General features: G+C 35.1%; 2 protein-coding genes and 1 non-coding gene across 12 annotated transcripts; 1 reads left to right on the forward strand and 2 right to left on the reverse strand.

The window, feature by feature from the left end:
* Nucleotides 1-3,151: 3,151 nt before the first annotated feature.
* On the reverse strand, nt 3,152-6,735 carry LOC102614890 (pentatricopeptide repeat-containing protein At4g02750). Its single transcript, XM_006490687.4, has 2 exons — nt 5,043-6,735; nt 3,152-4,284 (listed from the first exon to the last, which is right to left on the reverse strand). The coding sequence occupies exons 1-2, from the start codon at nt 6,570-6,572 to the stop codon at nt 3,478-3,480; spliced, it is 2,337 nt and encodes a 778-aa protein (XP_006490750.1). The 5' UTR covers nt 6,573-6,735; the 3' UTR covers nt 3,152-3,477.
* A 10,944-nt stretch (nt 6,736-17,679) lies between these two features.
* LOC127898907 (small nucleolar RNA R71) lies at nt 17,680-17,783 on the forward strand. The gene has a single exon (XR_008050620.1). It is a non-coding gene; the product is annotated as a small nucleolar RNA R71 (small nucleolar RNA).
* Nucleotides 17,784-19,186: 1,403 nt separating this feature from the next.
* LOC102614015 (uncharacterized) lies at nt 19,187-24,928 on the reverse strand. 10 transcript variants are annotated; one of them, XR_003062077.2, is made up of 6 exons: nt 22,209-24,917; nt 21,901-22,126; nt 21,664-21,757; nt 20,676-21,027; nt 20,076-20,565; nt 19,187-19,890 (listed from the first exon to the last, which is right to left on the reverse strand). XR_003062077.2 is itself a non-coding variant. In XM_025092448.2 (4 exons), the coding sequence occupies exons 1-3, from the start codon at nt 22,704-22,706 to the stop codon at nt 20,945-20,947; spliced, it is 663 nt and encodes a 220-aa protein (XP_024948216.1). In that variant the 5' UTR covers nt 22,707-24,928; the 3' UTR covers nt 19,933-20,565; nt 20,676-20,944. The 10 variants fall into 10 exon arrangements, 4 of the variants coding, with proteins under 4 accessions (XP_024948216.1, XP_024948215.1, XP_015389586.1 ...); XR_008055649.1 differs by lacking the exon at nt 19,187-19,890 and having other exon boundaries at nt 19,933-20,565; nt 22,209-22,717; nt 24,610-24,919; XR_003062078.2 differs by lacking the exon at nt 19,187-19,890 and having other exon boundaries at nt 19,933-20,565; nt 21,664-21,818; nt 22,209-24,921.
* Nucleotides 24,929-26,501: the final 1,573 nt, after the last annotated feature.

Consider the following 26,501-nt stretch of genomic DNA (forward strand, 5'->3'; position numbering starts at 1 on the left):
AAGAATGAGTTCTACCTTGTGGGTTCGTAACAATATTGAATTCAATGATGAAATTATTCGGATGAATTTAATTCTGCTATTTTGATATTGCAGGTTTTGAAGTTGCTCTGGAGGGGGTGGTGTTGTCTTCTTCGGCAATCGCAAGAACAATTAAAGTATGGAGTAATTTGGGTTGCTTGGGCACTTGAACCTTCTATGACAATGCCCTCTATATCTATACATACGATGTTAACCATTAACTAGCTGGAAGAAAAATTGATAGGTTTCTTAGACTAAATTAGCCTTTGAACTTATTCATCAGTTAGCCCATGATTCATATTTACATAACACTGTACTCTAAATATGAACATACATCCTTCATGGAACAATTTTCTTACTTGAAATTCTATGACAATTATTACCATATATATTAGCTATAAATGGGATTCCTAATGTTTTATAGTACAACAGTTGCAAGTCTTTCGTTGTCCGTTATAAGATTTTTTTTGGTTACATTTCCCAATTTTTTATTACAGGGCACAAATTGATAAATGTAACGATTATTTTGAGAAATGAAATAAAAAATTTATAACCAATAATAAAAATAAATTTGTGATTGGCACATCATATAGTGGTTGTACAAAGTACCCATGAGCAATTCAATTGTTTGATAATGCAATTGATTTAGATTTAAATTCGTTGGATAACAATTCAAACGTGATGCATAAAAAGGAAAAAAAATGCTACAAGTAATGTTAATGCTTTCAAACTTACAAGTGGAACAAAAAAGATTAATAATTAGAGTTTTATGATTATTTTATTTGATTTGTGTTTTCTATTTGAATTTGGTTACTTGTTTAGAATTTTATTTCTTATTTAAGTTGTTACTTGCTTATAATATTTGTCTTTTGTAACTTTAAAATCATGGCATTGATTACTATCAAATTTTTGTTTCCGGCTCTGAGTAAGTTTTGAGTTTACGTTATTTTTCGGTATTCTATGGAATCATAGAGTCTTAACAATCTAAATTCATGGGTATTCTTAGAATCAACAAATTCTAGTTTATTTCACTATTCCACATATATTTAGACTAAATGAATTATTAAAAGAGTAGAGCTATTGGCACCCCTCTAATATCCTTTAAAAACCCCTATTATAAGTACACCCCATTAAACAATGTTATAAAATTTATATTTATTATTAACACCCACTTTAATTCCAAAACTGCCCTTCTTCTAAATTTGATTTTCTCTCTAACACCCAACAATAAACGTCGGCAATATTTATGTCGCCGATCTCATGTCATGTTTTGGGTCCCTCATTTATGCAATTTCCTGCCCGTCTCTTGAGTTCTTCTTTTGCAATTTTGCTCCTTGATAAATTCTTTTAGTCCCAATCCTTGATTTATGCTAAGCCATTGGACAGTCCTAAGGGTTTTTAACAAAAGATTGTTGCTTGTATAACACTTTATTCAAAAGATTGTTGCATGTATAACACTTTATTTTAGTTTTCTAGATGCGTAAGACTCAAAACAATTCATTGATCTTTGGAATGGGATTGAAGATGAATGCCAAGAAATCATAACCAATTAAAAATTGTATTTATGCGGCGTATGGCAGCGTTTGAATTTTAGAGAGAAAAATATAATTGATACATTTATCCTTAAATGTAATTGTAGAAAATAGGGGTTTTATAAGTTCAATAAGGGGGTGCCAATAGCTCAACTCTTATTAAAAATACCCCTATCTTTTTCTATCAATCCATCCCCTGTTTCAGTTATATCTTCCACTGTAGCATGGAACTTAAAATCTATTGGAACTCTACATACATATAATTGTAATACAACATAGAGGTCAAACATTAAAGGTGTGTTTATTTTTTGGATTGAAGAATGAGAATGAAAATGAGGAGTCATTCGCATTGTGTGCCTTCAATTTAAAAAAAAAAATCAATTATGAAATGAGAATAAAAGTGGTTGGTTCCACAAAATTTGAGAATGAGGATTAAGTATCATTTTCCATGGAGTGGCAGAAATGAAGATAGGGGAATGGAAATGAGATATAAATTGATATTTTGTTCTTAAAAATTGCTTCGATCGGGTGTTTCGTGAATGACTAGCCATTATTGCGCATGTGGGTGTGACATGCACTTTAAGAGACTAATAAGCAAAAAAAGTGATTTTTTTAAAAAATAAATTTGAAAGAAAAATTACTGGTTTTTTTAGTTGTGCATCGAGAAGAAATTGTGAATGGATAAATCGATGAGATCATTATTAGTATATTTATAGAGATGACCTCATATACTCTTATTAAATTAATTATTGCCTTCCCATAACGCATCAAGTGGTGTTTGTTCATTGAGGATGAATACCAGGTATATTTTTAGAAAATTGATAAGGCAATTAGGAGTTTGAGTGATGATAAAGCCATAAACTCTTATACAAACTGATGTGGCATTAATTCATTAGTTGAATGAAAATATAAAATAATAAAAATAAATCATGTGAGCCAAGAGATATTTAATTCAATCAATTTTATTATGCCACATCAGTTTGTACAAAATAAATTTGTACAAGAGTTTGTGACTCTATCATTACTTTTAGGAGTCTATACCGTCTATAATATAAAGATTGAAAGCTAAAAATAATAGACAACATAAGATCCATTTCGGTGTTTGTAATTAGCTTTTCTATTATTATTATTATTATTATTTCCAGTTAGGCCTATGTATTATAAATTCATAATACACACACGATGTTTGTGTATATATATTTCAAAGCCCACCATGATGGTGGAGTGAAGAGGGACTTCTACCTATAATATAGATCATAACATAACAAATACATATGGAGAGGGATATAAAGCAAAACCTTCAAATTTAAGAAAAAAAGTATAAAAACACACTAAAGAACAAGAATAAAAAACAAACTAGCAGAGTAAAAACGAAATTATCTCCTAATATAAGGGATCTCCTGTGCATCCAAATAAATGATACTAGACAAATCAACAGAGAAACCACAAGGACCCAGGAAATTAATGAGTTTCATTATTTAAAAAAAAAATTGTCAGGGGACATCATTTACTTAATTGGACACATTTTTTTAATTAAAAAATAAATAGTAATAGCATAAGAAAGATGGCTTTCCATTTTAATATTAAAGTGGATGGAAGGCTAAAATAATTTGAAAACACTTGCAAGGGGGAAAAATAGTAAGTTGTGAACAAATCAAGAAAATGCTGCTACAATTATTTTATGTAAATTAGCAGTCCTAAAGTAATAGTATGCAGTGGAATAATTAAGTCACACAGAACATACTTGTATGGTCGGCTGCAATCCTTCTTATGTAAATTAGAAGCCGTCATGGCGTCATCAATCAGTAACCAACAACCGAGAGATCGAGTTCATCCTGAGGAGAGGCTTCATGAAAGTTTTCTTTCACTCTTGCAGCTGAAATGTCCACTTCTTTGAGGTTATATACTGAAACAGTTCTCTTTACGCTCACCAGTAATCTCCACAAGAACATGAACCACCACTGAAGTGGTGAAAGCGGTTGTTATCCCTTAAGATTATCAACCTTCCCACAATCTTGGATATGTGTTTGATGGCATTGTGACAGTCTTCACACACGCGCAAGTTTTTCATCACACGTATTGGTCTACCTGCTGGTATGGAAAGTATCCCATATGCCACAGCTAACTTTTCACTATGATACCTGAGCATATGCTCCTTTTCTTCCTCACCCACATCATGTAGAACCAATTTCGTTGAGTACACAAATCCGTCCTGCTTCAGTTTAAATTCCAACTCTTCTAAATAAGCATATATTCTATCCTTCTCTGGGTGGAGAGTATCACCAACGGAAAATGTATGCACTTTATTTTGAACCTCAAGCCAACTATAGCCAGTTACTTTCTTCACACCCCTGTCTCGCATTTTCAATCTCACCTTACTAACATCACCCCATCTACCTGAAGCTGCATATAAATTGGATAGGAGAACATACATTCCAGCATTCTCAGGCTCCATTTCAAAAATCACCTCTGCAGCTTTTTCCGCTAATTCAGTTTTACCATAAAGTCTGCAGGCACCAAGTAAAGCACCCCAAGTTGCAGCATCTGGTTCGAAAGGCATGTTTTTCATCAAATTCTGTGCCTCGTCCAGACGGCCGGCTCGACCGAGAAGGTCCACCATGCATGTGTAATGCTTAGAATTTGGTATTACACCATAATCTCGATTCATTGAATAAAAATACTCTGTGCCCTTCTCCACCAAGCCAGTGTGACTACACGCAGACAATATACCAACCTGCAATACAGATAATAGAACTGAAAAATGAAGAACCATATTTGCAAGAGAGAAGATCCACACGTTGCAAGAGAGATATCCAATAACAAGAGATAAACATCATTCAATGACAAAACAAGCATCATCACAAAGCAAAATCAGATATCTAATACTATTGTACTGATTTTGTGTAGTGCTTCTAATTGCTCAATCATAAGCAAAAGCTGAAAAAGAAATTCCCTCAAATTTCAAGAGTTTTCCTTTCAATTCTCATTAGTGATATTTTGGTCACTAAGAACACAGAACAATAAACTAAAGGGCAGTTTCAATCCTGCACCAAACCGAATACGTCCTTTGTAGTGCCTTTGCTGCCATGCTGGTTGGTTCTTAATTGTAAAGGGTAAATAATTTCTTGCCAGAGATGAAAGCCAGAACCTCAAAAAGCTCAGTCTCAAGCCACTCAGAGTTCTTCTTCCAATAAACAATTTCTCAATTAACAACAGTTTGAAATACTATATCTAGTTAACCTAACTCCCAATGCCAGCCACATGGGAATTGCTACATCAATCTATTAGCTCCATTTTAGGTTACATAGAAATATCCTCTGTTCACTCCTTGGCAGTGAAGTCATCAAATTGAGAACAAGAAAATAGTGGGTTTCAATTTTACGATAGGATGCATTAACATTATAATGGAAATATTGAATCAAGCATCAACAGTGTAACAGAACTAACATATCATGCGGTTTGATTTGATAGAATTAAAATATCAGAACTCACCATAGTGATATCATCTGGTTTGATACCCACTGTTTTCATTGACTTAAAGAGCATTAACGCATCTTTTCCAAATCCATGTCTAGCATAACCAGCAATCATAGTGTTCCATGAAATGACATCCTTATCTACTATTTCTTCAAATGCATGGTATGCTTCTTCTACACTTCCACACTTGCAATACATTACAAGAAGGGCATTCCCGACAAAGCACCCAGCTTCGAAACCAACCTTAACCAGTTGGCCATGCAACTGCTTCCCCAATTCCAAAGAAGCTAAATTAGCACATGTGCTCAAAACACTAGTAAATGGAGATCTGTTCAATCTTTCCCCATATCTTTTCATCTCTATAAAAAGGCGCAAAGAATCTTCACTATAGCCACTCTGAGCATAACCAGCAATTATAGCTGCCCATGAGATGCAATCATGCTGAGGCATCCTATCAAACAAATTCCTAGCATGGGTTATCTCACCACTTTGAGCATAACCTGTGATCATTGTATTCCAAGAAGCCACATTCTTACAAGTCATTGCCTCAAATAACTCCCTCGCCATGTCCATTCTCTTAGTCTGCACATATCCCGCAATCATTGCATTCCATGAAACTGTATTCTTTTCAGGCATTGCATCAAAAATCATCCTTGCCTCATCAACCTTTCCATTCTGCACAAAACCTGACACCATGGCCGTCCACGTAAAGACATCCTTAACTGGAGCCTCCTCAAACAATCTTTGTGCTTCTGCCAGATAATTATTTTGAGCATAACCTGTAATCATAGTATTCCATGAAACTTCATCTCTCACAGGCATCCGATCAAAAATCCACTTTGCATCACCCAATCTTTTTTGCTTAACAAAACCTCCCATCAAACTATTCCAAGAAACTACCTCCCAATTTGCCTTCGACTCAAACAACATGCATGCCTCTTCTATCCTCCCATTCTGCACATATGCTGCAAGCAATCCATTCCATGAAATCTCATTCTTTTCCAACATTCTATCAAAAATCCTTCTCGCCGCATCGGCATACCCATTCTGTGCATACCCAGACAACATAGTGTTCCAAGAAACAACATCCCTTTTCGGCATCATTTCAAACAAATTCCGTGCTGCAGAAAGACTCTTATTCCTCACATACCCGCTAATCATGACATTCCAAGAAACCAAGTCTCTTTGAGGCATTTGATCAAACACCTGTCTTGCGGGATCAAGTTGGCCATTTAACAAGTACCCTGAGATCATGGCATTGTAGGATACAGAACTCCGACGAGGCATAGAGTTGAAGACATGGAGAGCAGAGTCGCAACAGCCGTTGCGCATGTGGGTTGTAATAGCCACGTTCCATTGTCTTATGTCCCAGTCTCCGGCGGGTTTCGGCTTGTTTCTGGATTTACTATTCAAATGTCTTTTCAGTGTTTTCTTTGATGGATATGGATTTGTGTTTGCTGGAGACTGAAGCCTATTGATGGATTGGGTGTGTTGATGGAGTATGCAGCTGCTGTGTAACTGTCGTAAACGATTATTCCCGCGCATTACTTTACTTTGGTATCAGAGTTTCATTTTCTCCCGCTCATTACTTGTATTCAAAGTTTCTGCGTGTAATTTGAAGTAAGCAAAAATACACCAATTAACCCCCAAATTGCCGATTGGTGTAAACACTTGCTCACTTTGATAAATTCTCCAATACCCACGTGCGCTAAATGTAATAAATCAACTGTTTGGGCTCTCTTTAGTGTGTGCAATTAAATTCATTGTTGATACGGAGTCCAATGTCAGAAAATTCATTTTTAAATAGGTAATTCAAGATAATTCATTTAAGATGTGTTTGACATATTGTATTATATTATATTATACTATATTATTTTAATATAGGTGTATTGTATTATACTGTATTGCATTAGCACTGTATTATAATAATATTATATAATGTTTGGTGCTACACTGTATTGTATTAATTTTTAGTTATATTATATTCGATGCTGCACTATACTGTATTAATTTCTTTTGGTGATTAATTTTAATTATATATTTAAAAAATAATATCTACTAGTACTTAGAAAAATACTAAATATAGAAGCCTTAAATTTAAGAATTTTTACATCAATTTTTTTGGTTTAAATAAAAGAATCATAATTCTTTATAAGACATGTGTAAAACTAACAAATTCTAAGATTTACAATGATATAAGATTTATTTTTTCAATAATTCGTAAATATATAACCTATGAAATAAAAATTAAAGCGAATAATTCAATCAAATAGCATTTAAAAACTATCACAGAATGAATAAATAATTAAAAAATAAAAGATTCATTCAAAGTTAATACATACTTCAAAAGCATCACAAATTAGTAAAGTAATACAGTTGTTGTTCGCGTCAAATAATTTAAGTACACACATCTGCAAGCCAAACTACTAATGCAAAATATCATTGTTTAGTTAGAAATCCATACTCTCTAGTCAAACTCCACCTCTCCTCTCATGTTCACTGTTGTGCAAATTTTAATGTACTCGCAAGCGCACGAATCTATTGTAGTATAGATCTATGGTGACGAGTGTCGATCCCACGAGGAGGTGGATTTTAATTGTGTAGAATTAATTTTGTAAATGGGTTGTTGGATTTATGGTGGAAATGATTTGGTATATGCTAAAACTTAAATTAAAATGGCGAGAATAAATTCTAAAATTGGGATTGCAATGGCGAGAATAAATTAAAGATAATTCTATTGAAATGACGTACTTGGGTATCTGGATCCGTATCAACATGCATCATGGGCTAAATAATCCGTATTAATGCCAATTAAATCATGAGGGGGGAATCCACACCTCATGAACCACGCTCTAATCAATATGGTGCTAAGGGCTTATCGTGCCAAATAATAATAACCTTATACTAGAGAGCCGGTGTAACCAAGGCGGTATCTAGACAAGACTATTATTATTTGTCGACGAGAAGTCAAAACATCCACAAAAATTAGAGGGGAAGAGAAAATAAATTTACCAAATTAAGCCCATGACACATGTTGAGACTTCACCTTCAACCCAAGCTTGAAAGAAAATTAGCCACTCATAGTTGAACTAGGGGCAAAATAGGAATTTATTAAAATACGAAGAAAATACAAGATGGAGAGGGAATTACAGAAAATGGATCCCAAAAATGGATTCAGAGATATCAAATTAGGGGGGGGAGGCCCCCTTTTTATAGATACATGGAGTAAATCATGGCCATCGGATTAAAAACAGTTTGGACGCTCAGGATTGCGCCACGTCATCAGTCAACAGTCCACGGTTTGACCACGCGGATGAACAGTAACACGGTTTGACCCGACTTTGAACAGTAACGCGGTTTGACCCGGATGAACAGTAACGCGGTTTGGTTGAAAATAATCATGTGTGATGCATGCACCGTACGCGAGATTTTTCGTCTACTGATATGCTGCCACGTCACCATCAACAGTACATAAGAATTTTAGTCCAACAGGATCGTGACACCTCATCAGTCAATGCCACATCATCGGTCAATGCCACGTCATCATCCGTCTATGTGAACAGTGTCGTGAACAGTAACGTATACAGTACCGTACACGTGAATAGTACCGTACATGTGAATAGTGCCATTTTTCCTTTTATGCTCCTCCTAAGGTTTTCGACCGTCCTGAGTTCAAAAGTGATATCCGTTTTGCCGTCTGATCTCTCCTTTATTGTGAAATGACTATAATGCCCCTAAAATACATAAAATACTTAATTAAAATAAAACACATGTAATTAAATCACAAGAAGGTTAAATATATAAAAGTAAGGGTTGTTAGTAAGACTTAAAATGTAAAATGACGGTTTTCTCCTTTATAAATATGCATTTTCTAACACTCAACACACCCCCCAACCAGCTTATTGCTAGTCCCTAGCAAATAAAGCGAAAACAAAATTCAAATTCAAAATATTTTTTTTTTGTTTTAATAGAAACACTCGTATTTATTCCATCAGATTAATGATAGCAATCAAATAAAAGTATAAGCATTATCTTCAGTCTAAAGCAACATCACACCCACATCAACCATCCACATGAATTAGCCCAGTAGACTTTGTTTTAGCTACTCTCAAGAATGACATGTCAAACCCCAAAATCTCACTGGAAGTAGTGACACTCTCACAAATAAATTAATCCCAATAAAAATAGTCACTCCAATGAATGGTAATTGAGAGAGAAAATAATAAAGAAGTGATATCACATGCTCTCACCAAGATGAAATAAATATGCCCTCAGCTTAGAAATAATACGATCTCAAGTCAAATAAAATGTTAGTCAACCCACTTTATTTATCTTTTTTTTTTTTTAATTATGCATCACTACATCTTTTTAGCCCATATAACTAGCTTCTACTTCAAACTATAGTTCCCTAAAATCAAGAAGGACTTTTATTAGGGCGAAACGTAGGCTAGGGACATGGCTAACAAAGAAGGAAAATAAGGAAAACAAAGTGTATGTTTGAGAAAAATGCAGAGAATTTTTTTTTGGAAGTTGCAAGGTGGATTTCACCTATTTTTATTCTTTTGAAACAACAACTTTTGTTTTTGTTTTTGTTTTTTTGTTTTTTTTGCTTCTATTTGGCATAACTTCACTGAACAAAATAATTATTTACATTTTCTCAAACATAAATAGGTGATGGAACTTATAAGATATCGGGTAATACTCCAAATCGGAGTGGGTCAAGATGATAAGTTGAGAAAGAAAAGTTTTTTTTTTTTTTTTTTTTAAAGGCTCAAAAGGGTTAACTATGGATATTAAATAAAAGGGATGGCTTGAAAGGCTCAAACGGATCAAAGATGGCCTCTCCATCGTCTTTTAGGGCTCTAAATAATCTTCCATATCTACTAGTTAGATGGGCCTCCAAATGTAGCAACACACTCTTTTTTCTTTTTCTTTTTTCTCTTTTTTTTTTATTTTACAATTTTTTTTTAAGGGTTAACTCAAAAGTAATTTAGAGATCGTGTATAAAATAATAAACTGCTAAGCTGTATAAAGAGTGGGCAAAAGGGTTATTCTCCAAGAAAAATAATAGGCTCAAAAACTCACTTGGTACTTATTATGACATGTTCATTCCTTCAAGCAACTCACATTTGTCTCCGACATCAACATGTAAAGTAGCAAACATAGCGTAACATCACTTAAGACCAAAGATAATACAAATACTAAAATTTGAAATTAATCATGTCATCCAATGTTAAAACAAATCACACATTTTTTTTTTAAACATCATTCTACCCCCCAACCTATTCTAAACATGAAAGAAAAATATGCATGCAGAAATGTGAAAATGATGTATAAAAACTAATTAGAAAAGTTACACGTAAAATGATAGAAAACGAAAATGATTTTTTTTTTTTTAAAAAGAAGATGCGTTTCTAGAGGAACTACACTCCATATTCAGCCATCTTCGACTCAAAAGTTGGAAAATGTATATTTATAGAGGAGAAATTAAAGAAGAAAAATAAACATAAACACATAATAAAGAAAAAGAAAATGTCTGAATTTTTTTTTGAATTTTTTTTTCAAACAATGAAGATGCGTTTCTAGAGTAACTACACTCCATATTCAGCCATCTTCAACACAAAAAGTTAGCAACAGTTAGTTTCTAGCACAAAAAATTAGTAAAAACGTAACCAAAATTCCACAATTGTCGACTATTCCCTCCCCCCAACCAAAACGAAACATTGTCCTCAATGTTTGAAATGAAAGAAGTAGAGTTTAGAAGACATCACCTGGCTGGTGCAACACAGAAGAAAATATTTACAGGCGGAGAGTTAAATCTAATTTGTACTTCTTACTGCGGCTACTGTTACCATCATTATTTGGACGCTCCAACACAAAGGTCCAGGGGTCTGGCTCCGGTCGATAAGCTTGTAACATATCAAGTAGCTCATTAGCAGTGTGAGCACAAATAAAGAGTTTTTTCGCATTAGAGGGAATGAAATAGTTTTTTATTGCATGGTTAAGAAATGCGATAAAGCCATCATAAAAGTTATTGACATTTAACAAACCGATGGGTTTCTGGTGAATGTGTAGATGGGCCCAAGATGCTAGTGTCATAAGTGCCTCTAGTGTTGCAAGATCTCCTGGAAGGAAAATAAAAGCATCAGCATAATTAAGCATTTCAGTTATTCTTTCTTGCATACCTGAGACGACTAACTCTTCTCCAGTTGATGAGTCAGACGAACTGCCCAATGGTTTTAGGACTCTTGGGATGATGCCTAATACTTGACTTCCTCTGATAAAAGCTGCTTCTGAGACCATTTTTGATAACCCTCGATTACCTCCTCCATACACCAAGTGTAATTTTCTCGCTGCTATGCTTCGACCAAGATCTATGGCTGCCTCAACGAACTCTTTATGTTTGCCATAGGTAAATCCAGAAAGCACACAAATGTTCTTGAATTGTCTATTGGGAGTAGCTGCCATTGTGATACTTCTCGAAAAAAATTTGTGAGTGCTTGACAAAAAAGAAATCACATTTAAGAGTCTCGGTGATAGTGGGTCATGGTTGTGTATGAGGTAATATGTTAGTGTCAAATAACGCGTAAAGCACGTGGCTCGCAAGTCAAAAAGAAAACAGTAAAAAGGAAAAAGCAAACAGTAATAAAATTATTAAAGACAATAATGCAAACAATAAGACAATAGTGAAATAAAATAACAATAAAGTAAAAGGATATTTACAGGTAGTTGCGACTGTGGCTCACATCTTCCTCTGGTTTTACGTCCAGAAACGGCTTGAACGCCCTCTATGGGTCGAGGATAGGCTTCCTATCCAGTTTTCTTATAAACTGGCAAACATGGTCGTTTATAGTTAGATTCCCGAGACTATATCGTGCATGCTCTTTCTGGAATAATGGCCATAACTGGAGAATCGCTCCTTGCACATATCCACTGGGATGCGTTTCAAGAGACAAAAGGATATCATCCAATGACTCCTTATTCAAGCCATCCCTAATGAATTGAATCTTATCTTCCCTGTTATCAGACACCATTCCTAAAGAACATAGGTTTTTATTGCAACTCATTCTGGCACACTTATGACAAGCAACAGAAATTCTTCGAGCTCGTCGTTTTCTTGCATAATTTCCTTTACCACAACCAGGCATGTATGCAATAAATTTTGGAGTTAACTCACCTGCCGATCGTACTTTAGCCTCGATTAACCAACGGATGTCAGCAGGTATGTTATTCCTCATGAGTAATCGCATGCGTTCGGACCGAGCTTTATAGATCGTAAGGAGGGCATTCTGAGGAAGTGAAGGGAATCGCTTGTGAAGCTTCGCTAGAATCTCGTTTCTGTCCATACCTTCGCCTCAGAATATCAGTTATTATGGGAAACTGAAGTAACCGACTTGATTGTCACGGAGTACCGTTATCCGCCACTTCACCAGGGTAACAAACTAAAGCACACAAATAGAAAAACAAATTAAAACACACAAAGAAAATTAAAATCGTCCTCTTATTGAATTTACCTCAAGCTCCAACTGGATGTCGTAAACACTTCTCTCAATGTCTCTGAGTTGGTGTTCTAAACCCTCAACATAGGCTACTAACTCTGGTGGTTGTAGAGCCCAAATGCGATGTGTTTTACAAAATTGAATCTGTCTTTTGAGATGAGTTTTGACACGTTGAAGTGGTTTAAGAATGTTCAGGAGGAACGGTCTAAGTATGAGACTCATGATTAAAAATGATAAGAGAAAACTTAATGGTAAAATAAACACACTTATGCAAAAACAATTTCAATTAGCAAAAGAATAATAATAAAAAGAAAGAAAGAAAAATCAAATCAACGAGAAGAAAAAAAAAAATTCAATTCAAATTTGGTGGGTCACTCAAATTTATTTCGGTGTCTTCTTCATGTGGTTGGTACTCTAGATATGGCTTTAATCTTTGACCATTAACTTTAAACGTGACACCATTCTTTGGGTCTTTAATTTCAATTGCCCCATGTGGAAAAACAGTATGAACAATAAATGGGCCAGACCATCGAGAGCGTAACTTACCTGGGAATAGGTGCAAGCGAGAATTGAATAAAAGCACTTTCTGACCTGGGGTGAAAGATTTTCTCATAATTTGCTTGTCATGGAAGACTTTCATTCGTTGCTTGTAAATCTTGGCATTTTCGTATGCATCATTGCGAATTTCTTCAAGTTCTGCCAGTTGTAATCTTCTTTCTGAGTTGGCTTGCTGCATGTCAAAATTGAATTTCTTGATGGCCCAATACGCACGATGCTCGAGTTCCACAGGTAGGTGGCAAGCTTTTCCATACACTAGCCTGTAGGGTGACATCCCAATCGGGGTCTTGAAAGCCGTTCTATATGCCCATAAGGCATCATCAAGTCTTAATGACCAATCTTTTCTGTCCGGCCTCACCGTTTTTTCTAATATGTGCTTTATTTCTCGATTGGAGATCTCAACTTGGCCACTGGTTTGCGGATGATACGGGGTCGCCACTTTGTGTGTGATTGAATACTTTGTCAAAAGAGCTTTGAATGCTTTGTTACAAAAGTGGGCACCACCATCACTGATTATTGCTCGAGGGAATCCAAAGCGTGAAACAATGTTGCTTTTTAAAAATGCTATTACCACCTTGTGATCATTGGTCCTACATGGAATTGCTTCTACCCATTTTGATACGTAGTCAACAGCAACCAATATGTATTGATGGCCAAAAGAAGGGGGAAAGGGTCCCATGAAGTCGATACCCCATACGTCAAAAATCTCAACCACTAAAATTGGATTTAGTGGCATCATGTTCCTTCGTGTAATGCTTCTCATTCGTTGACACCTATCACATGAAGAACAGAAAGTGTAAGCGTCTCGAAATATAGATGGCCAATAGAAACCACATTGTAAAACTTTAGTCGCTGTCTTCTTAGCACTGAAATGGCCTCCACAAGCTTGTTCATGGCAGAATGAAAGGATATTCTGAATTTCATTTTCTGGGACACATCGTCTAACAATTTGGTCTGCACAATACTTGAACAAATACGGGTCATCCCAAAAGAAATTCTTTATTTCCGCAAAGAATTTGATCTTGTCTTGCTTGGTCCAATGCTCTGGAAGTTTACCTGTAACAAGATAATTAACTATATCAGCATACCAAGGTAATACTTCCACACTCATTAATTGTTCATCTGGAAATGACTCATTTAATATTAATGGCTCTGTAATTGTGTCAAAGTGAAGACGAGAGAGATGGTCCGCCACAACATTTTCTGACCCTTTCTTATCTTTGAATTCCAAGTCAAATTCCTGCAAAAGTAACACCCAACGAATTAGTCTAGCTTTTGCATCTTTCTTTGTGAGAAGATATTTAAGAGCAGCATGATCTGTGAACACAATTATTTTACAACCAATGAGATAAGATCGAAATTTTTCCAATGCAAACACTACTGCTAGCATTTCTTTTTCAGTAGTTGAATAGTTCAACTGTGCATCATTCAATGTCATACTAGCATAGTAAATAACATGGGGAATTCGATCAACTCTTTGTCCTAATACTGCTCCTACTGCATAATCAGATGCATCACACATTAGCTCAAATGGTAAGCTCCAGTTTGGGGCCTGAATGATGGGTGATGATGTCAACAACCGTTTTAATTTTTCAAACGCCATAAGACATGAATCATTAAAGATAAAAGGTACATCCTTAGCAAGTAAATTGCATAAGGGTCTAGAAACTTTGCTAAAATCTTTAATGAAACGTCTATAGAAACCAGCATGCCCAAGGAAAGATCTTACTTCTCTGACTGTTCTGGGTGGAGGAAGATTAGAAATGAGATCCACCTTGGCTTTGTCAACCTCAATACCTTTGCTCGAAATGATGTGACCGAGAACAATACCTTGTTTTACCATAAAATGGCATTTCTCCCAATTTAATACCAAATTCTTCTCGATACATCTCTGCATAACTAGTGTTAGATGATGTAAACATTGATCAAATGAGTCGCCAAAGATAGAAAAATCATCCATAAAGACTTCAAGGAATCGTTCAACCATATCAGAAAAAATGCTCATCATGCATCGTTGAAATGTAGCAGGTGCATTACATAATCCAAATGGCATTCTCCTATATGCAAATGTGCCAAAAGGGCAAGTGAAAGTAGTTTTCTCTTGATCTTTTGGTGCTATGGGAATCTGATTATATCCTGAGTAGCCATCTAGAAAGCAATAAAATTCATGGCCTGCTAATCTATCAAGCATTTGATCAATAAATGGTAAAGGAAAATGGTCTTTACGTGTGACAGAATTCAATTTTCTATAATCAATGCATACACGCCATCCTGTAGTCACTCTAGTGGGTATCAATTCATTATCAGCATTGGTAACTACTGTGACTCCTGACTTTTTAGGGACAACTTGTACAGGACTGACCCATGAACTATCAGAAATTGGGTAAATGATACCTGCATCTAATAGCTTAAGGACCTCAGTTCTAACAACTTCTTTCATGTTAGGATTTAACCGACGTTGCATCTCCCTAGTAGTTTTAGCATTTTCATCAAGGTGAATGTAATGCATGCAATCTACTGGGTTTATACCTTTAATATCTGCTATGGTCCATCCTAATGCTTCTTTGTGCTCTTTTAAAACATCCAACAACTTACCTTTTTGTTCGTCATTTAGGGATGATGAGATGATTACCGGCAGAGTACTTTCTTCTCCCAAAAACGCATATTCCAAAGTGTTAGGCAATGGTTTGAGCTCGAGTTTCGGTGGTGATTCTGATGATGGAATGAGTTGCTTCTCTGATGGTGCTAGTTGCTCAACTCTTGACTTCCATTTATTAGTGTCCATAGATGGTGCTGAGTCAAGCAGGGCGTTGACCTCATCAACCGATCTGTCAATATCAAAATCAAAACCAAAGTGAGTTAAACATGTTTGTAAAGGATCATCACTAAGGTTTGAAACAAAAGTATCATCAACTAATGCTTCAATTAAATCCACATCAACAATTCCATCATCTGCACTGTGAGGTTGTTTGGCAATGTTGAAGATGTTCAGCTCCATAGTCATGTTGCCGAAAGACAACTGCATATTTCCAGTCCTGCATTGAATGTGAGCATCCGCAGTTGCCAAGAAAGGTCGGCCTAGAATAATGGGGATGTGCTTCCTTGAATCCTGTATTGGTTGAGTGTCAATTACAATGAAGTCAACAGGAAAATAAAATTTGTCTACCTGGATAAGCACGTCCTCCACAATACCACGAGGTATTTTCGTGGACCGATCTGCAAGCTGTAACACCACTGGAGTTGGGTGTAATTCTTCCAGTCCAAGTTTCACGAATACAGAGTAAGGCAAAAGATTTACACTAGCTCCTAAATCCAACAAAGCATTCTCAATTGTGTGGTTCCCTATACTACATGAGATAGTGGGGGAGCCTGGGTCTTTGCATTTTAAAGGAATTTTATGTTGGAGTATAGAACTAACGTTTTCTGTTAAAAATGCCTTCTTTTGAACATGCATATTTCTCTTTTTAGTACAAAGGTCTTTAAGAAACTTGGCATAGGATGGAACTTGTTTAATAGCATCAAGCAAAGGGATGTTAACACTTACCTGTTTGAAGATTTCAAGAATCTCACCTGTGGATTTTCCCTTTTTTCCTTTAGCTAACCTTTGAGGAAATGGAGCTTTGGGAACGTATTCTCGTGGGTTGGTTTCTTCTTTCTCCTCCGGTGATGAGTCATCAACATTCACAGGTACAATTTGATTTTCTTTTGTCACTGGCATCTCCACCTTGTTGTCGACTTCTTTTCCTTTTCGCAAGGTCATTACTGCTTTGACCTCTCCATGCTGTTGTGGTGAACTGGTACTTGCTTCATGTACTCCTTTAGGATTAGGCACTGGTTGACTTGGAAACTTACCTTTCTCAACGGTCATTGCCAAGGTTTGAACTGAAGAAGCAAGTTGTCCCACCATCTTTTCGAGGCTTGAAACAGATTGAGCTTGTGAGTTGAAGCCTGCTCTCAACTCATTTCGTAGTCCATCAATGGTGCGGTTCTGTTGCTCAATCGTGGAGTGAGTAACATTCCTAAAATTCTGGAATGCATCCTCCCATGGTCTAGGTTGAGAGTGGTTCTGGTTCTGATTGTATGGTCTAAATGGTGGCTGAGAGGCTTGAGGATTTTGTGGAATTGGTGGAGCTGGAACTGTTGGTCCATTCTGTTGGAATCCTTGAGACCATGAAAAATTGGGGTGGTCTCTCCATCCAGGGTTATATGTGTTGGAGTATGGGTTGTAATTTGATAGCTTTCTCATTACACCTATGGCATTGGCTTGATCTGAGTATGAGTCATGGTCATGTGGCTCTGTTGATTTAGCAGTCGATAATGATGCTATTTGTCGAGAGAGACCTTCAATTATCGCTTTGACTTCTTTAATTTCTGAGCTTGATTCGCCAATTTGAACCTCATTCACTCCTTTAATTCTTCTAGTAGTCCTGAGTGATCGACTCCGTTGTTGGGAATTATCTGCTTGTCGCTGGAAGAATTCCCAAATCTCTGATGCACTTTTTGACATTAGCTCTCCTCCACTCGTTGCCATTAGCCATTCTTGCACATTCGGCAATAATCCTTCCAAAAAGTATTGGCATTGGTGCCATTTCTCGTACCCATGATGTGGACACTTCAAGAGTAGCCCATTGAATCGCTCCCATGTTTCGAAAAATTGCTCGTCATCTTTCTGGGTAAACTCCGAGATTTCCCTGCGAATAGCATTGGTTTTATGCACTGGGAAATATTTATTTAAAAATTTTGTAACCATTTGTTCCCATGATGAAATGCTATTAGCAGGCAATGTATTAAGCCATGAACGAGCTCTATCCTTTAAAGAAAATGGGAATAATCTGAGTTTAACATCATCGTCTGAAAAATTCTCATATTTAAATGTTTGACAAATAGCATGAAAATCATTCAAATGATTATATGGGTCCTCATTTTCTAAGCCATAGAATGTGGGGAGACAATTTAGCACACTAGGTTTTAGTTCAAAGCTCCTAGCAACTACATTTGGGTATCTTATGCATAATGTGCTCAAATTAGCTAAGGGACTAAAATAGTCCTTAAATGGCCTCTCCTGTGGTGCTTGTAAATCCATTCCAAATTTATTTTTAATGTGCTTTTGTGTGCGAATTGTTTTCTCAAGTTCAAGGTCTATAGGTTCAAGATTAGGTAATAATGACCTACGACCATGCATGCAAAACAAATAAAATAAAAATAAGGATGAGAACAAAACAAATAAAAATAAAGAAGAGGGAGAAATTACGATACTAACCTTATTGCGCTATTAAAACCTTTCTATAAAAATACACAAAAACAAATACATGAAATAAATTAACTAAAAATTAAATTAATAAAATAAACAAAAAAAAAAATTACAAAGAAAAATAAATGGAAAATTAAATTACAAAATTTTAAAGAAGAGAAAAAGAAAAGAAATACTAACCTTTAAATGTAGATTCACTTTTTTTTCTTTTTTTTTTTAATAATAAAAAAAAATACAAGAAAACAAATAAAAGAAATTATTCACAAAAATTAATTCTATGAATTAAAATTACTTACCTCCCCGGCAACGGCGCCAAAAACTTGTTGTGCAAATTTTAATGTACTCGCAAGCGCACGAATCTATTGTAGTATAGATCTATGGTGACGAGTGTTGATCCCACGAGGAGGTGGATTTTAATTGTGTAGAATTAATTTTGTAAATGGGTTGTTGGATTTATGGTGGAAATGATTTGGTATATGCTAAAACTTAAATTAAAATGGCGAGAATAAATTCTAAAATTGGAATTGCAATGGCGAGAATAAATTAAAGATAATTCTATTGAAATGACGTACTTGGGTATCTGGATCCGTATCAACATGCATCATGGGCTAAATAATCCGTATTAATGCCAATTAAATCATGAGGGGGGAATCCACACCTCATGAACCACGCTCTAATCAATATGGTGCTAAGGGCTTATCGTGCCAAATAATAATAACCTTATACTAGAGAGCCGGTGTAACCAAGGCGGTATCTAGACAAGACTATTATTATTTGTCGACGAGAAGTCAAAACATCCACAAAAATTAGAGGGGAAGAGAAAATAAATTTACCAAATTAAGCCCATGACACATGTTGAGACTTCACCTTCAACCCAAGCTTGAAAGAAAATTAGCCACTCATAGTTGAACTAGGGGCAAAATAGGAATTTATTAAAATACGAAGAAAATACAAGATGGAGAGGGAATTACAGAAAATGGATCCCAAAAATGGATTCAGAGATATCAAATTAGGGGGGGGAGGCCCCCTTTTTATAGATACATGGAGTAAATCATGGCCATCGGATTAAAAACAGTTTGGACGCTCAGGATTGCGCCACGTCATCAGTCAACAGTCCACGGTTTGACCACGCGGATGAACAGTAACACGGTTTGACCCGACTTTGAACAGTAACGCGGTTTGACCCGGATGAACAGTAACGCGGTTTGGTTGAAAATAATCATGTGTGATGCATGCACCGTACGCGAGATTTTTCGTCTACTGATATGCTGCCACGTCACCATCAACAGTACATAAGAATTTTAGTCCAACAGGATCGTGACACCTCATCAGTCAATGCCACATCATCGGTCAATGCCACATCATCATCCGTCTATGTGAACAGTGTCGTGAACAGTAACGTATACAGTACCGTACACGTGAATAGTACCGTACATGTGAATAGTGCTATTTTTCCTTTTATGCTCCTCCTAAGGTTTTCGACCGTCCTGAGTTCAAAAGTGATGTCCGTTTTGCTGTCTGATCTCTCCTTTATTGTGAAATGACTATAATGCCCCTAAAATACATAAAATACTTAATTAAAATAAAACACATGTAATTAAATCACAAGAAGGTTAAATATATAAAAGTAAGGGTTGTTAGTAAGACTTAAAATGTAAAATGACGGTTTTCTCCTTTATAAATATGCATTTTCTAACACTCAACATTCACGCAAAAGCATCCTAACATAAGCCAACTTACGATCAAGATCATTTCGTAATAGCTTAAAAGCCCTTATATGTGAAGGCTTCTCAACCATCAAATTTAAGGCAATAAGCTCATCATTCACAGAAAGTCTCATCGAATCAAGCTCTCAGCTAATGTAATCATTATCTTCACTACTTCCAAACGTATTTTGAGACATGTCAGCGTTGGCTTGGTGAAATGTTGAAACCAATTTGTTAATACCAACCGCAATTTGTTCATCTAATTTAGACTTCCTCCTGTTTGATGATTGTGAATATGATCGAGTAGTGTATTGGGAATTCGAAGGCAGTGTAGTCGACATTGGAGAACCTTTATCATCAATCTCGTTATCATCATCATGAATTTCTTCTTGAAGTGCTGCTATAGCCACATCATTTGGATTTTTTGTTGAACTTTCAGTTGCATGGTCTTTTCCAAATATATTTGCTAGCCTCTCATAATATGGAAATGTCTTATCTCTCCAATTGCTTGCATCTTTATGGGACTACAATAATAAAATAAGATAATTAAATAAATTCTATTATATTCACAATAAACAAATTAAGGACAATGTTTATAAATGATGACATAAAAAAAATAATTTTCTTTACTAACCTCCACATATGATCTCCATACTTCTTCATTGTCAACCACTACACATTTTCTCACATCATTCCAGCCAAAACTACTAGTGTTCAACATATCAAATATCACCCCATGACTTTTCTTCCATATCTTTATCTTAGAATCAATATATGGGTACGCCTTCAAACCTCTCCTTAGTAATAATTTTTCTAATTCATTTTCAATATATTTATAACTTCCAGATTTAAAGGTGTCGTTATCAGCTCGACCACCATTTGCAACTACAACATCTAAAATGTTCAACATTGCTTCTTCTTTATCTTTTGTTCATGTTCGTCTTGAGCCTGTCCAGTAGTATGGCTAGGTCCTTCACTCTCCATTCCTACAAAATAAATATTATAACAATTTTTTAAACAAGTAACTAAAATATAACACCAAGTCAATTCACATCTATATACTAACAAAAGTACAACCTCAGATGCTTTTCTAATCACATCTATATACTAACCAAATATGTTTTCCTAATGATATCTGTATACTAACAAAAGTACAACCTCAGATGTTTTCCTAATGACATCTATATACTAACAAAAGTACAGGCTCATATGCTTTCTTAATGACATCTACATACTAACAAAAGTACATGCTCAGATACTTTCCTAGTGATATCTATATACTAACAAAAGTACATGCTCATATACTTTCTTAATGACATATATATTAGATGAGTCTAATTTCCAAGCCAATTATTATACATAGTAATAGATAAATCATTCCTCCAGCTCGTCCACTGGTCTGAAGCTTCAATGCTACTTATGCTATCATTATCTTCTACTTCATTATTAGATAAGTCAACTAATTCATGCTCCATTGGATCCACATACATTTCTCTTCTAATCAAATTATGCAATAAACAACATGTAGTAAGAATGCATTATTGGGTTTTAATTGGATGAAATGAAAGACTTTGAAGAATGGCCCATCGCATTTTGAACAATCCAAAACACCGTTCAATTACCTTTCCTACTGATGAATGTTTCATATTAAAGAATTCTTCTTTATTGCAAAGAGCACACCCATCTCTCCATTCCGATAAGTGATTTCTTGTTCCCCTATATGGTGCAAGGAATCCTTTAGCATTTGTATATCCAATATCCACAAGATAGTAATAACCTATTTATTTCACTTAAGCATTAATATAATTTTGTTTTTGAATATGTAATTTGATTAAATTAAATTTTGGAATGAATAATACCTGTAGAAACTTTTAAGCCAGTCGGTTTATTTAATGCATTGCGAAGTACTCTTCAGTTAGAGGCAGAGCCTTCCCATCCGGGCATCACGAAGATAAATTTCATATCTTGTGAACATACCCTTAAAACATTTGTAGCAATCTCACCCTTTCTTGTTCGATATCTTGGCTTATCATTTTCTGGCACACAGAGTCTAATATAAGTTCCATCTAATGCCCCCAAGCAATTCTACATGCATAAAAAAAATGAAAATTTAATTGGGATTAAATTATAAGTCGCTATAATAAAATATAAGTAATTGAAAATGTACCTTAAACCACTTCCACTTCTCATCAGCGTAATTATTTGGTACGGGGCCTGGCACCCTCAATAAAACATTGTGTAGCTGCAATACTTTGTTTAACACTGAATTGAAGTATCTACTAACAGTCTCACCAAATCTAAAAAACCTAATGCCAATTGTGCGATTCTTAACATGATGAGACAAAGTGTGTAGGAACATGCAAACTTGCTCTTCAAGAGCCAATGAACCACTAGCCTTTAGTCCCCTTGATCGAAGTAGCTCACATAGTAGGCCAAATGTCCTTCTATCCATTCTTAGTTGATTTACACATTGTATGTCACTATTGCCTATAATGCTATCTAAGTATTGCTGTCGAGTAGCATGGAATTGGAATGTACGACTATGAATCATTTTTCTTTCGTTATGCCTTCGGATCAACATCATTAACAAAAAATACATCACAATGAACATGAACCTCAACTTCATTTGCCACATGATGAAAGAAAATTTTCTTCCCATGTCCATATCTAACACAACTAGTAAAATTGGGGGAAAAAAATCAGTTAGTAGACCATTTGATACATTTCCATAAAGTTAGATTTCCATATAAGGGCTAGATTTCAACGCTTGAGCTAAATAGAATCATAAAGAAGAGAATAGAGGTAGATTTTATATGTATGTATGTATGTATGTATGTATGTATGTATGTATGTATAATAATAATAATAATAATAATAATAAATAAAGGGTAGAGGGAATAGAACATGTGATCCATTCTTATTTGATTTGATTGGCCACAAAATCATGCCTATCACACATATAACAGAGCATACAGGAAATATAATGAAATCCAAGGAATTATATTTCATAAGCCATTTCTTGTTGAAGAAATAATAAATGGTAAGAAATTGAACTCATTGGAAGCAAGCAGCAGTCGTTGGAATGAAATGCCAGTTTATCTATTTGTTTTGGAACCTAAATAAAAATAACCCATTGAAATTAATAAAAAGATGTCAATTTTAATGAATAATTAACTCTAGAAATAAAATTTATATAAGGTATTCAACATTTGCTAGCTAGAATAGCTATAAATATGTGTGTGTATATAGCAACTAATGAGTACTTATAAAAATTCATATGAGTACTTAAACTCAAACTCATTACTCATAAACTATTTTTTTTCCTTTTAATTTATGAATGGACAACAAAACTTGAGAACTTTTTTATCCCTACACAGCTAGAGATGGCAAAACCCGGGCCGGGTCCGGGTATTGCCATGACCGGACCCTGCCCGGATGCAACTGGTCCGGGTCCGGGTCTGGGCCGGGTTTTAATCGGGGTACCCGGATTTTATATTTTTTAATATTTTATGTGCATATATTTTTTATTTTTTGGTAATTTTATAAGTTTTAAATTTATTTCAATAAAATTTGACATGAAAATATAAATTTTAAGTGTTTAAAACTTTATATATGTATAATAAATAAGTCAAATAAATATAAAATATTTAAAATAATATATATTTTATAATTTTTTTTAATAAAATCCGAGTTCCGGATTTATCAAGTGATGCCCAAGACCGACCCGGCTTCATACCCGGGCCGGGTATTACTCGGCCCGCAACACCCGGGTACGGTCCGGGTCTGGACCGGGCGGGTATTTTTACCACCTCTATACACAGCATGAATTTGCTCGCAAAAAGATTATCCATTGCACCAATATTACTCTACAAGTGGTTATATATTATATAAAAGAAGATAATGTTCAACAATAATGGTGTTTTTGAATTTTTGGTTTGGTCTTTAATCATTTGTTCAAAAAGTTATTGTCTTTTGAATTTTACCTTTTGACCAAAAAGTTTAGCACAATTAGTTAGCAATGCAAATTCTTACTAACATAAGTAGTAATAGTAGCAGTAGTAGTAGTAATAATAATAATAATAATAATAACAACAACAATAATAATAATAATAATAGAAGTTAATTATCCTGCGTTGCTAACAAGATTATAAAAGCTTTAGGCCTCCAATCTTCATGGTAAAAGATGAACTACCAGTTTAATGGATATGTCATCCTTATAATAAAGCTTAGAGCCCACATTTGGCTACCTATTGCTAGCTGCTCATTATAGATAAAGACATTCAAGTAGATGCTTTTGCATTTTACCGCAGCATTTCACACACACATATATAAAAGTATATGCAGAGAGATGTATTCCTTTGTTCTCATCTAATCCAAATAGGGGCAATTTTCTGTGCTTGGCTAAAAACCCACCGCGAGCAATTAGCCCCTTATTTTCCATTTATCAATTACCACGAATGTTTGATTATAACGGAAAAAATATGATTAAATTGAAAGCAAATAAAATAAAACCTTAATAAATAAATAAAACCTAAATGAAAAAATTAAACCCAAATGAAAAATCAAACCTTAGGTGGTGAAGGACAGGGAGAATAGTTGTATTGCAAGGTGGAGATGGTGTCACATAGTGGGTTGCAGTGGAAGTGGTATTGCGCAGTGGGTGAGTATCGTACGATGAGGTTACGGTGGAGTTGGTGTTGCGCGGCAAAGGCAGCTGATATGGTGTGGAGCATCGTTGAGTTAGCTCTTGTTAAGCCACTGCACAGGGAGAAATCATAGATCGACAAGGAGAGCTACCGTAGTTGATTTGAGAATAAGATGAGAAAGAGAGAGAAGTCTTAATTTTTTTTTCTCACAAATAGTTAATAACCCATATAAACCTGCCCCCCTCGGGTTTAGTTTATGCGGGTTTGACCGCATAAGATTTTGAGTTGACCACATTATAATACTATATGGTGTAATTGCCAAATATGGTATTATAATACTCTAATACAATGACGAGCTCTAATAATATAAGCAAACATGCTCTTAGTAAATATGTATTCAAATACAAATCTACAAATACATGATATAAAATTACGAGTCCTAGAAAAAAAGAAATTTAACGCGGAATGATACCATGCCGAACATAAGATCGGTATAAGTGCGGCTTTGTGACTCATGGATAGAGATGGGTTAGGACGATCTAATCCCAATCTTATCGTGATCATTTGTTAGGGAAATAAAAATCGTTCTAAATCTCATCCTAATTGTATATTCAAAATTCAAAATGTGTGTAGATGTCTCCATTTTCTCAATTCTGTAAATACTAAAATTAAATTTTTTCATTAACCTATTTAAAGAGATTTCACATTGAAGTGAACTTTTAACATTTATTTTTTTAAAATATGACTTTCGTTTGAAGGACCAGAACACCAATAATACAAAACACCTCGAGCACATGAGGCCTAGCAAGACAAGCGCCATGAGGTTACATTCGACTTATGTACTATGACTAGGATAGAGAACTATGATTCCAACCTAACTTCTGCAATGAGACTAACTTAATACAGTCTCAAACAATAAAACACGGATATTAAAATCTCCAGACACTAAGAATTTCTAGTTCCTAGGAGAGAAAGATTTCACCCATTAAATCTCTAAAAATATAAAGAAATTTACAGGACTTGTCCTACCTACCATAACTAGCGTAGGGGAAATCCCAACGGACCCTACCAATCGAAAAAAGAAATCAAAGAGTCTGGTTACACACAGCAATACAACGCATCACCAATACAACGTACTATTAAAAAAATGAAAAACGAAGGACATAAACATAAAACAGAAGAAATAAACAACTACAACAGCCCCCCTAACACCAATATTTGTGGAGAACTTGTGATGTTTGTTGAACTTGAATCCGACGAGGTGGGTACCTAAAAAAGGCATTCCGATGACCAATTCACTGTTTGATTAAGATTTGAGGAAAGAAGAATAATAAATAAAATTACGTTTTTCTATCTTTAAGGGTCTCCCATTTCTTAGTGAGATGGTCCCTAATTATAGGTGATGAGTGACATTATTTTAGGGTTTTGCCTTGAACTCTTTTCCTAATGACATGTGTCACCCATTATTATTGTACAAATGAATGTGAATTTGATGTAGGGAAATAAACATATTTATTTTGCACCTACGTCATTTATTATGTTCTTATGTGCTTCCTTATTCTTATGATCTTGGGCGTGGTCCCCTTAAACCCCAAAATCATGAATTAGAATGAGTTTTTTGCTTCTAGTTATTTTCATAAGTTCATGGGGGATTTTATTCCAAGTGTTACTCCACTGGAATAGATTAGATACTTATCACTATGCTGCCATTTTCTTCTTCACAAACAATCAAAAGTTTTCTATTTAATGTAAGAGAATTAACTTGTTCATATACTAGCTAATTAAGTAATTTAAAAGAGAATTAATGTTAATAT

The sequence above is a fragment of the Citrus sinensis genome, chromosome 1 (assembly GCF_022201045.2).
Source record: "Citrus sinensis cultivar Valencia sweet orange chromosome 1, DVS_A1.0, whole genome shotgun sequence".
Lineage (NCBI taxonomy): Eukaryota > Viridiplantae > Streptophyta > Magnoliopsida > Sapindales > Rutaceae > Citrus > Citrus sinensis.

What these genes read in the sequence shown, in the direction of transcription:
- LOC102614015 (XM_025092447.2), bottom strand. Translation starts at nt 22,706, where the DNA reads ATGGACATGGGAAGAAAATTTTCTTTCATCATGTGGCAAATGAAGTTG. An exon ending in AGAAGTGGAAGTGGTTTAAG is followed by an intron (nt 22,127 to 22,208) that starts GTACATTTTCAA and finishes TTATGCATGTAG; the next exon opens with AATTGCTTGGGGGCATTAGA. An exon ending in TTGCTACAAATGTTTTAAGG is followed by an intron (nt 21,028 to 22,018) that starts GTATGTTCACAA and finishes TTTATTTTGTAG; the next exon opens with GAATGGAGAGTGAAGGACCT.
- LOC102614890 (XM_006490687.4), bottom strand. Translation starts at nt 6,572, where the DNA reads ATGCGCGGGAATAATCGTTTACGACAGTTACACAGCAGCTGCATACTC. An exon ending in AACCAGATGATATCACTATG is followed by an intron (nt 4,285 to 5,042) that starts GTGAGTTCTGAT and finishes TCTGTATTGCAG; the next exon opens with GTTGGTATATTGTCTGCGTG.